This window comes from Mizuhopecten yessoensis, unplaced genomic scaffold, assembly GCF_002113885.1.
Source record: "Mizuhopecten yessoensis strain PY_sf001 unplaced genomic scaffold, ASM211388v2 scaffold11073, whole genome shotgun sequence".
NCBI classification, from domain to species: domain Eukaryota; kingdom Metazoa; phylum Mollusca; class Bivalvia; order Pectinida; family Pectinidae; genus Mizuhopecten; species Mizuhopecten yessoensis.
This window is the reverse complement of record NW_018408866.1, coordinates 588,760-601,087: the sequence shown is the minus strand read 5'-3', so window position 1 is coordinate 601,087 and position 12,328 is coordinate 588,760. Positions and strand designations below refer to the sequence as shown.

At 36.6% G+C, this 12,328-nt stretch overlaps 1 protein-coding gene across 1 annotated transcript in view; it reads left to right on the top strand.

Moving 5' to 3' along the window:
• Positions 1-218: 218 nt before the first annotated feature.
• LOC110465388 overlaps positions 219-12,328 on the top strand; it is a 20,962-nt gene continuing 8,852 nt past the window's right edge. Inside the window, exons 1-4 of the mRNA XM_021521166.1 lie at positions 219-301; positions 6,767-7,063; positions 7,370-7,609; positions 8,846-9,070. Coding sequence (XP_021376841.1) covers positions 244-301; positions 6,767-7,063; positions 7,370-7,609; positions 8,846-9,070 — 820 coding nt within the window. The 5' untranslated portion in view covers positions 219-243. The remainder of the gene's footprint in view (positions 302-6,766; positions 7,064-7,369; positions 7,610-8,845; positions 9,071-12,328) is intronic.

The window sequence follows — 12,328 nt, the reverse complement described above, 5'->3', positions numbered from 1 at the left end:
AAATTTGTGATATTAACTTTGATGTGATAATTAAAATAAGCTAAATACTGTGATAAATCTGTGATTATTATGCAATTGAAATCTGTGATCATATGTGATATTTGTACCTGTATCTTGCTTTTACCGAATAAATATTATTATTATTATTATCAAATATATAAAAATCTGTCCCTGTTGAGAGTCGGATCATTTTGCACAGGGCAAAAGAATTACCTGTACTTCCGGTGACGTCATGATTTAAAAATGGATGCCGCAGTGTTGTTTGTTTTGATTGTATTTACCTGGATTGGCTACCTCAAAGGTAATTTAACAAAATAGTTAATATAGTTCAGATTACAACTGTGTGAGATAAGTTTGCAATAGCAACAATATACGATGGGAGAGATTTACGGAAACCGTTACAAACAGGCAGCTAGGGGTTTTATACGTGGTTTTTTTCGCCAAAGTACAGGTAAAGTTAGGCTAAACCCTGGTGACCAAATGAGGTTCGGTTCTAATTATAAGACAGAACAAATATATGGTGGAGGTGTATAAAGGGAAGGAAAGTCCAAAGTTCATACTCTAAATGCATCTTTCGTATCTTTTCTGTCTTCGCGTTAAAATAGGAACCGACCCCCCTACCCCTTCCTCAAACCCAAATTAAGCAGTCTCCAAACTGAGTGAAAGCGAAATCAGCGGCATTTTGTAGTAGACCCTACGGCTGGAACTCTTTCTATATTCAGGTATTACTTCGTATTCTAAGGATTATGTATGGTACAGGTGAATATTAAAAACTACTAAAATATATGTACAGTGGGCTTTTTCTGTTTGTATATGTGTATATATAGTGTCTCAATCTAACAGTCATTCACTTTTTGTTTTGAAGTCATCCCAGCTTTAACTGTCATGTTATAAGCCTTATAACATGACCGTTAGAGTGACTTGAGCACATGTATTGACCTCATCAAAAAGTTACACCTAAAACCCCAATCATAAGTATTCAATGCTTTCATTTGGACCTTGAGAGTATCTTTTCGATTCTTTGTTCAAAATAAGGGTTCAACACTTGGGTGAAAGGACACGTCTATTTGATATGTGTTTTGACCCTCGAAAATTCGGGGAAAAAATACTGCTTAAATTGTTAGATATTTATTAATTGCAAGAGTAAACAGAAAGCCTAGTGCTATGCATGTCACACCGAAATATCACAGTATATTCATCACCATATTACACCTAAATATCACAGTTTATTATTTCTTTTTATATAATTCCCGACAAGCGATTGGCCAGAAGCGAATCATGTGTCCACCGATAAAAACCGATATTGACTTGGAGCGTGTGATTTTTGTTGAAGGACTGGGTGTTTCTAAAAATAGATTAATGACGTGTCTCCAAACGAACGTATCGTCCCGCTTCCGCAGCTTTTTGCTATGTTTTTTTCAGATTGCTAACATCACTGTTTTGAAAATAATAAAACAAATGTAGCCTTTAACTTTGGTCAATACCTGGATTTATCAACCCGATAAAAGATATATTGATCTCGGACTGCGTCCTCTGTTAATATGTCTTTTCTCGGGTTGATAAATTCAGGCATCGACCTCAGCCAAAGGCTATAATTGAATAATATTCATCACCATGTCACACCTAAATATCACAGTATATCCATCACCATGTCACGCCTAAATATCACAGTATATCCATCACCATGTCACACCTAAATATCACAGTATATCAATCACCATGCATGTCACACCTAAATATCACATTATATTCATGTATATCACAGTGTCTAATTTCAATTTGATCAATTTGGTTTTTAGATATGGATTGTAACTCCTATCCCTCTTGGCATTCCCAGTCAAATTTTAGTGACTGCCCTTGAACTTACATGGACACATACTGGAACATCTTAGTCAGGCCAAGTATCTGGGTGTAACACTATCATCTGACCTTAAATGGGATTCACATATAAATACTATCTGCCCAAAAGCAAATTCTACGCTAGGCTTTTTAAGACGAAATCTTAAAATTGGCTCAACATCAGCCAAAGTACAGGCATACAAATCATTAGTTTGACCATCACTTGAGTATGCCTGTACAGTATGGGACCCTCACACCCAAACAAATATTGACAAGTTGGAAATGGTCCAGCGAAGGGCAGCGCGCTATGTGCTCAATAAGCACAGGTACAACCATCGTACCTCCAGTGTGTCAGAAATGTTGGACCACCTAAAGCTGCGCCCTCTAGCAGATAGACGTAGAGATGCTCGTCTGACCATGCTTCATAACATTGTAAACCAGAAAGTCGCTATCGTAAAATCAGACAGATTAATCCCTACAGTTAGAAAATCCCGAACAAACCACCAGTTTTCGTATCAAATTCCCCACTCAAAAACCCAGACCAGAAAGGCATCATTCTTCCCTCGAACTATACCCGAGTGGAATAAACTCCCACCTGACATTATTTCGAGCCCCACAACGGAATTATTCAAATCAGCCCTCTACCGTCACCTATCAAACGCAAATTAGACCATCTCGTATCTTTTAAAAACAATCTCTTTCCATGTTTCACTCCTCGTCTGACATTTTATCTTCAAATTGTTGAAGTTGGTCAATACCATTTAGAAGAAGTAGAAGTACTATACCCAGTGTATCACCATGTCAAATTTCAATAAGATAAGTTTTTTTAATTCAAAGAATCTCTGGCGAAACAAAAGTGTGGATGCGTAGACAGACAGTGATTATTCATTGATGAGGTAGGGAGGGGGAGGGGGGGGAGGGAGAGAGAGTAGGGGTCGTCAAGAATACTTGTCATGTTACAAGAAAACCTACATTGTAGGAAATACAAATACTGTTATTAATTGTTTCTTTTCCTATTAGGAGAGCTAGTAGGAAATTTTATTGACAGATGTAATAGTCAAATGGATGGAATAACAGGCTATATACATTCTGTCCATGAGTGGCTCGCCAGCGAGGGCCTCTACAAATGTATAACGCAACAATTCAACATAAACACTACACATGTATAACGAAACAATTCAACATAAACACTACACATGTATAACGAAACAATTCAACATAAACACTACACATGTATAACGAAACAATTCAACATAAACACTACACATGTATAACGAAACAATTCAACATAAACACTACACATGTATAACACAACAATTCAACATAAACACTACACATGTATAACGAAACAATTCAACATAAACACTACACATGTATAACGAAACAATTCAACATAAACACTACACATGTATAACACAACAATTCAACATAAACACTACACAGGTATAACGCAACAATTCAACATAAACACTACACATGTATAACGAAACAATTCAACATAAACACTACACATGTATAACGCAACAATTTAACATAAACACTACACATGTATAACACAACAATTCAACATAAACACTACACAGGTATAACGCAACAATTCAACATAAACACTACACATGTATAACACAACAATTCAACGTAAACACTACACATGTATAACACAACAATTCAACATAAACACTACACATGTATAACACAACAATTCAACATAAACACTACACATGTATAACACAACAATTCAACATAAACACTACACATGTATAACACAACAATTCAACATAAACACTACACATGTATAACACAACAATTCAACATAAACACTACACATGTATAACACAACAATTCAACATAAACACTACACATGTATAACACAACAATTCAACATAAACACTACACATGTATAACACAACAATTCAACATAAACACTACACATGTATAACACAACAATTCAACATAAACACTACACATGTATAACACAACAATTCAACATAAACACTACACATGTATAACACAACAATTCAACATAAACACTACACATGTATAACACAACAATTCAACATAAACACTACACATGTATAACACAACAATTCAACATAAACACTACACATGTATAACACAACAATTCAACATAAACACTACACATGTATAACACAACAATTCAACATAAACACTACACATGTATAACACAACAATTCAACATAAACACTACACATGTATAACACAACAATTCAACATAAACACTACACATGTATAACACAACAATTCAACATAAACACTACACATGTATAACACAACAATTCAACATAAACACTACACATGTATAACACAACAATTCAACATAAACACTACACATGTATAACACAACAATTCAACATAAACACTACACATGTATAACACAACAATTCAACATAAACACTACACATGTATAACACAACAATTCAACATAAACACTACACATGTATAACACAACAATTCAACATAAACACTACACATGTATAACACAACAATTCAACATAAACACTACACATGTATAACACAACAATTCAACATAAACACTACACATGTATAACACAACAATTCAACATAAACACTACACATGTATAACACAACAATTCAACATAAACACTACACATGTATAACAACAATTCAACGTAAACAATGTAAATAACATTTATACTGTATATATTAATATAGCTCGAAATCGAACAGTTGACCTCTCGTACTCAGCGCACATATACACACGCTATATATAGCTTCAGTCTGATTGACTTCCACACCTAATGATACGATATAGGCTTTGTTTAAACGTTGTATCAAAATTTGATCAAATATATATACAATGAAGTTACAACAATAATGATTAATTAATTTAAGGATACTATGTAATGAAAAGTTACATATGTATAAAGAGTAATACTATAATTAAAAGATCAGGGGAGATAACACCGACATGATAAACACAAAGGGGATGAACTCATAGGACATCACAATAACAATACACAAACAACTCACAATCATACATTCAAACACATACAATTATTTTCTTACTAAATAAAGCAAAGTCACAGTCAGTATATCATATGTACAGTAAGAGTAGACTTTGACCAAAGTCCATGTGCATGTATGTGCACATGCAGGTCATTGCTACTAATTATTAATACTGTCTATGAGTAAATATTAAAATACACATTTGAATAATGTGACAGAAAGGCAATATATTATTATGTTTATTTTCTGTTTATTATATTGAACAGAAAATAAACAAGATATAACAAACCTACTCAACTGTAATCTCATTTATCATTATGCATCAAAAAATTTGTACTTTGTTATTTGATTCAGATTAAAATAAGACATATATATATTTGATTTACTATATCTCAGTATAATGCATCATGGCTTTCTATGCATATAAAAATTAAAATGCCTTGTTTTTCAAAGAAAAATCTGAATATGACTTAGCATCTGTCTGTTTATATTCAGATCACATGTAAGACAACCTTGAAAAATATCTTTAAATCCATATGGCTATGCTTACTAGTATCATTCAAAGAAGTAAACAAAGTATTTCGTTGTTCGATATACAGTCGACAATTGAAGAAATAATGAGAGGCTGTTTTGTATTCAAAAGAACAAGCACAAGTTGGACTATTTATTAAACGGTCATGATATAAATCAGAATTTAAATTACTACAGGAATTTCTTAATTGGCAAAGAATAATATTTACCCTTCAAATTCTTTCACCGTCGTTTTTAAAAGTTGTAGTTACTTCTTTGTCATTAACTATCTTTATTTTGTAATTGTTTAAACAGAACAAGAGATGGAGAGTTCAACATGTCAGTATCCATAGTGTTTACATGGCGGCACTTAAAGGGGAAAAAACTGTCAAAATAGTTATTAGTTCTACACATAGGTGGGTTAAAGAGTCTGGTAGGGATTGTTAGTATAATTGTTAATAAAAGGTTTTTTGACATCTTGTAAGTATTGAGGTGAGAGTCCATGCATTATCTTATACATCAGTATTTGTTTATGTTTATACCTTCTTGCAAACAGTGTTTCCCAACCAAGTTCATTATAGAGTTTATTGTGTAATGTCCCTGGACGATGACCAGTTATAATCCTAGCTGCTTCTAGTTGTACAGATTCAAGTAATTCAATAGATTGTAAGGTGCAATTATCCCATACTATGTCTGCATACTCCAAAATTGGTCTTATAAATGCAATATATATTTTAATTAATGATTTACGACCTACCTTAGATTTGATATAACGAAGAATATTTAGTATTCTTAGTATTTAGATCTAGAGCTAGTAGGAAATCAGACATCTGAAGATAGAATGTCATTAAATTAGTCCCCCACTCATACCAAGGGAGGTGGCCATGGGGAACTTTAGGTTTAATTTGTACTCTGTCCCTCTGTCAGTCTAGATCTGTACATCACTTTTTCTGGCACTTATATGGTACCCCGGTAATTGCTCAGTTAGCTATGGTACAATTGCCAGATTTTGCATATCTTTATATGGCAGTGTGCATGTGTCACATGATTGGTTGGGTCTTATGACTTTTGTCCCCTACTTAGCAATATATACAGTATTGTGATCATGACACTTTGTTCACTGTAAATTAAATGACTTTGTTCTGAGCGCAATCTCGATATATATGCTCTGTCAGCTATACAATTACCAAACTTTGTAAAAGAGTATTTTTTTTTGGGATGGGAAAGTATCAAACATTGAAATCAGATCTTATTCCTATTATACACAATGGTTCTCGACATATTTTTATTCAAATCTTTTTCCGGAGGTATAGGAGACTAAATATAGATTGCTCACAAATTCTTAACCAAATTTTGACTAAGAATGAACACTTTGTGTACAGTTTATGAATAAACTCTAATCCTTATAATTAAATATTTACACTTTCAGCTGACATCATAGTTCAGTCTACTTCCTACTGTTCAATCTGTACTTACAATGAAGAGTTCTGCAGAAATCCAGCCTACGTAAACACCAGATACCAATTCTACAACCGCGATTTTGAAGATGTCAACTCCAACGTAGGCACCAGCTACCAAGATGGCAGGAACTGTATTGTATCTATAGAAGCTCATCCAAACAACCAGATTGAAGTTCAAATTGATTACCTTGCAATAGACAGTTATGCTGAGATGGATGATAGGGGATATCCTAAATTCTGCTATGATTATCTAAAGCTTTATAATGGTAAGTATTTTGAGTATTGTTTTCTCCTTGTTTTGAGATTACTTTAATTCATTCAGATAAGGCTGTTAACAAGATAAATTATCTTCAAAATTCCAGTGCGCATGCTAATGTATATTTTTTACTTTATTTCATATTTTTAAAATTACATGAATATTGAAATCTTTTTTATCGTGATCTTTTGATCTCAATTAAACGCTAAATGTTTGTAAAGAATATTCTTGGAAATTATCAAATTACATTAAAGATGGTGTTTTTGTTAATTACATATAGAAATGAAACAGATGTCTGTTCCTAATTGTTTTTAAGGTCCAACACCTGACAATGCCAAGATGTTCCCCAATATTCCTCCCGCTGGTATATGTGGGAAGAAGAATTCACCTGCAGACATGGCAGATCTCCAGATATTCAAGACAACTCAAAACCATCTGACAGTCCAGTTTGTTACCGACGGTCGGAAAGAGAGCTTTGGCGGGTTCAAGTTGAGGATTTCCCAGTATCCATACTCGAATGCAGGGAACCTGTACCCCTCTGGGGGTAACTTAGGAGGTACAGCATAGCTATATATAGGAACCCACCTAAAGATCCTTTCATTAAAAGGAAGACTTTTTACATAAAGTCATTTGTAAGAAAGCAGAAATCATAAATCATCATGACTGACTTTTTCTATGGTATATTTTACCAGTGAACCTGTACCCCTCTGCGGCTAACCTAGGAGGTATAGTTAAGGCACTCACTTAGTTTGTTAGTTCCCCACTGGTTCTTAGGGGGAGGGGACTATAGGCTTGCACTCCGTTTGTCTGTCATTCCGTTGAAGAAGTTTGTCTGGCACATTTCTTCTATTCTATTTCACCTGATGGGCGTAACCAGATTCGGTGTACAAGGACATCTTGAGATGACAGAGTGCAAGAATTAGCTCACTGTGACCTATAATTTGACCTTTGACCTTAACTTTAAAAAAATAGTTTTTTCACCTGGCCTTATCTTGTATACATTTTAACCCGGGTAACCAGATAGGGCATACAATTAGGGACATCTTTGGATGGTGGAGTGCAGAGTGCAAGAATTAGGTCACTGTGATATATGCTTTGATTTTTGACCTCATTGTTTGATAAAGTTTGTCCGCCACATATCTTCTATTTTTCACCTGTAGTAACCAGATTTGGTGTACAAAGACATCGTAAGATGAAGTCGTGAGTGCAAAGTGCAAGAATTACGTAAATAAGTCCTCATTGTGATTTATGCTTTGACCATTGACCTAAACTTTTGAAAATGTTTGTCCGGGCAAATGTTCTATACTATTTCACCTGGAGTTACCAGATTTGGTGTACACAGACATCTTGGGATGATGGAATGTAGAATGCAAGAATTTGGTCATTGTGGCCTATGACTTGACCTTTGACTTTTACTTTTGAAAATGTCTATCCATGGCATATCTATACTTTTTCACCTGGAGTATCCAAATTTGGTGTACACAGACATCTTGAGATGGCGGAATGCAAGAAGGTGGTCACTATAACCCTATACTACTGTGAGCTACATGTATGCTTCCTGACATAAGTGTACTGTTTGTTAAATATAGAAATCATTACCGTTTGGGGACTAAGGATTGCCTTGCAATATACTTTGCATTGTTTAAATAATCCTGTCAGAGGAAGAATACTAGTTTTTTTAAAGGACTATCAGTTAAAGTTACTGTAGTACATAATTTACAGGTATTGTCAAGTGTTATATCTGCTGATCTTGCATATAATCAACAAGAGATATTATAATGTTCTGTTTCAGGTTGGAATGACGGTTCCTATAATGAGTTCCAGGTGTACTGGGATCAGAAAGACGTGATTCCTGGAGGAGTGTTCCCGGGGATAGGGGGCAATGACTACAGTGAGGAGGCGGGCGGTATAGAGTGTTATGACTGTAATTTCTGTCCACTAGAGCCTTTTGATCCTGTACAGTTATCAATCAGCACAAGATCAGGATGTCATGTCTGCTCGAAGGAATTTGACAATAGTAAGTCTGAATGATGTTTCTAATTGAGCACAAATGTAAATTACATTCTAATTGAGCACACATGTAAATTACATTCTAATTGAGCACTCCTGTAAATTACATTCTAATTGAGAACATGTAAATTACATTCTAATTGAGCACACATGTTAATTACATTCTAATTGAGCACACAGGTGTACATGTAAATTACATTCTTGACTGAGAATATTTTATTTGCCATACTCTTTAAATCTTCAACACTTATATCTTATTCTGTTTAATCAACACTAGCTAATAGAAAATGATGCTGATCAGCATCATTGTTTCAGTCTTCTCACTGCCTGCTTCAGTGTTCTCATGATCACCAGTCTGTTTCTGTATTTTCCTCAGGCTGTTTTAGGTTTTTCCTGATATATCAGTGTTTTCACCAGTCTGTACCTGTGTTTTCCCCAGTCTGTATCACTTTTTTCCCCAATCTATACCAGTGTTTTCCCCAGTCTGTATCAGTGTTTTCCCCAATCTATACCAGTGTTTTCACTAGTCTGTACCAGTGTTTTCCCCAGTCTGTACCAGTGTTTCCCCCAGTCTGTACCAGTGTTTTCACTAGTCTGTACCAGTGTTTTCCCTAGTCTGTACCAGTGTTTTCCCCCAGTCTGTACCAGTGTTTTCACTAGTCTGTATCAGTGTTTTCCCTAGTCTGTACCAGTGTTTTCCCCAGTCTGTACCAGTGTTTACCCCAGTCTGTACCAGTGTTTTCTCCAATCTGTACCAGTGTTTTCCCCAATCTGTACCAGTTTTTACCCTAGTCTGTACCAGTGTTTACCCAAGTCTGTATCAGTGTTTTCCCCAGTCTGTACCAGTGTTTCCCCCAATCTGTACCAGTGTTTACCCCAGTCTGTACCAGTGTTTTCTCCAATCTGTACCAGTGTTTTCCCCAGTCTGTACCAGTGTTTTCCCCAGTCTGTCCCCGTGTTTTCACTAGTCTGTACCAGTGTTTTCCCCAATCTGTACCATTGTTTTCCCCAGTTTGTACCAGTGTTTACCCCAGTCTGTATCAGTTTTTACCCCAGTCTTTACCAGTGTTTTCCCTAGTCTGTACCAGTGATTTCCCCAATCTGTACCAGTTTTTACCCTAGTCTGTACAAGTGTTTACCCCAGTCTGTAGCAGTGTTTTCCCCAGTCTGTACCAGTGTTTACCCCAGTCTGTATCAGTTTTTACCCCAGTCTTTACCAGTGTTTTCCCTAGTCTGTACCAGTGTTTTCCCCAATCTGTACCAGTTTTTACCCTAGTCTGTACCAGTGTTTACCCAAGTCTGTATCAGTGTTTTCCCCAGTCTGTACCAGTGTTTACCCCAATCTGTACCAGTGATTACCCCAGTCTGTACCAGTGTTTTCTCCAATCTGTACCAGTGTTTTCATCAGTCTGTACCAGTGTTTTCACTAGTCTGTATCAGTGTTTTCACCAGTCTGTACCAGTGTTTTCCCAAATCTGTACCAGTGATTACCCCAGTCTGTATCAGTGTTTTCACTAGTCTGTACCAGTGTTTTCCCCAATCTGTACCAGTGATTACCCCAATCTGTACCAGTGTTTACCCAAGTCTGTACCAGTGTTTTCTCCAATCTGTACCAGTGTTTTCCCCAATCTGTACCAGTGTTTTCATCAGTCTGTACCAGTGTTTTCCCAATTCTGTACCAGTGATTACCCCAGTCTGTACCAGGGTTTTCTCCAATCTGTACCAGTGTTTTCTTCAGTCTGTACCAGTGTTTTCACAAGTCTGTATCAGCGTTTTCACCAGTCTGTACCAGTGTTTTCACAAGTCTGTATCAGCGTTTTCACCAGTCTGTACCAGTGTTTTCCCTAGTCTGTACCAGTGTTTTCCCCAATCTGTACCAGTGTTTTCATCAGTGTGTACCAGTGTTTACCCCAGTCTGTACCAGTTTTTTCCCCAGTCTGTACCAGTGTTTGCCCCAGTCTGTATCAGTGTTTACCCCAGTCTGTAACAGTGTTTTCACTAGTCTGTACCAGTGTGTTCCCCAATCTGTACCAGTGATTTCCCCAATCTGTACCAGTGTTTTCACCAGTGTGTACCAGTGTTTTCATCAGTCTGTACCAGTGTTTACCCCAATCTGTACCAGTGTTTAAGTCTGTACCAGTGTTTACCCCAGTCTATACCAGTGTTTTCCCCAGTCTGTACCAGTTTTTACCCCACTCTGTATCAGTGTTTACCCCAGTCTGTACCAGTCTTTACCCTTCACCAGTCTGTACCAGTGTTTACCCCAATCTGTACCAGTGATTACCCCAACCTGTACCAGTGTTTACCCAAGTCTGTGCCAGTGTTTTCTCCAATCTGTACCAGTGTTTTCATCAGTCTGTACCAGTGTTTTCACAAGTCTGTATCAGTGTTTTCACCAGTCTGTACCAGTGTTTTCCCAAATCTGTACCAGTGTTTTCCCCAGTCTGTACCAGTGTTTTCATCAGTCTGTACCAGTGTTTTCACAAGTCTGTATCAGTGTTTTCACCAGTCTGTACCAGTGTTTTCCCAAATTTGTACCAGTGTTTTCCCCAGTCTGTACCAGTGTTTACCCCAGTCTGTATCAGTGTTTTCCCCAGTCTGTACCAGTGTTTACCCCAGTCTGTATCAGTGTTTTCCCCAGTCTGTACCAGTGTTTTCATCAGTCTGTACCAGTGTTTACCCCATTCTGTACCAGTGTTTTCCCCAGTCTGTACCAGTGTTTTCCCCAATCTGTACCAGTGTTTACCCCAGTCTGTATCAGTGTTTACCCCGGTCTGTACCAGTGTTTTCACTAGTCTGTACCAGTGTTTTCCCCTGTCTGTACAAGTGTTTTCACTAGTCTGTATCAGTGTTTTCACTAGTCTGTACCAGTGTTTTCCCCAGTCTGTAGCAGTGTTTCCCCAGTTTGTACCAGTATTTACCCCAGTCTGTATCAGTGTTTTCAGTAGTCTGTATCAGTGTTTTCCCCAATCTGTACCAGTGTTTTCCCCAGTCTGTACCAGTGTTTACCCCAGTCTGTACCAGTGTTTTCACTAGTCTGTATCAGTGTTTTCACTAGTCTGTACCAGTGTTTTCCCCAATCTGTACCAGTCTTTTCACTAGTATGTACCAGTGTTTTCATCAGTCAGTACCAGTGTTTACCCCAGTCTGTACCAGTGTTTTCAGTTTTCCCCAATCTGTACCAGTCTTTTCACTACTATGTACCAGTGTTTTCACTAGTCTGTACCAGTGTTTTCATCAGTCAGTATCAGTGTTTTCCACAATC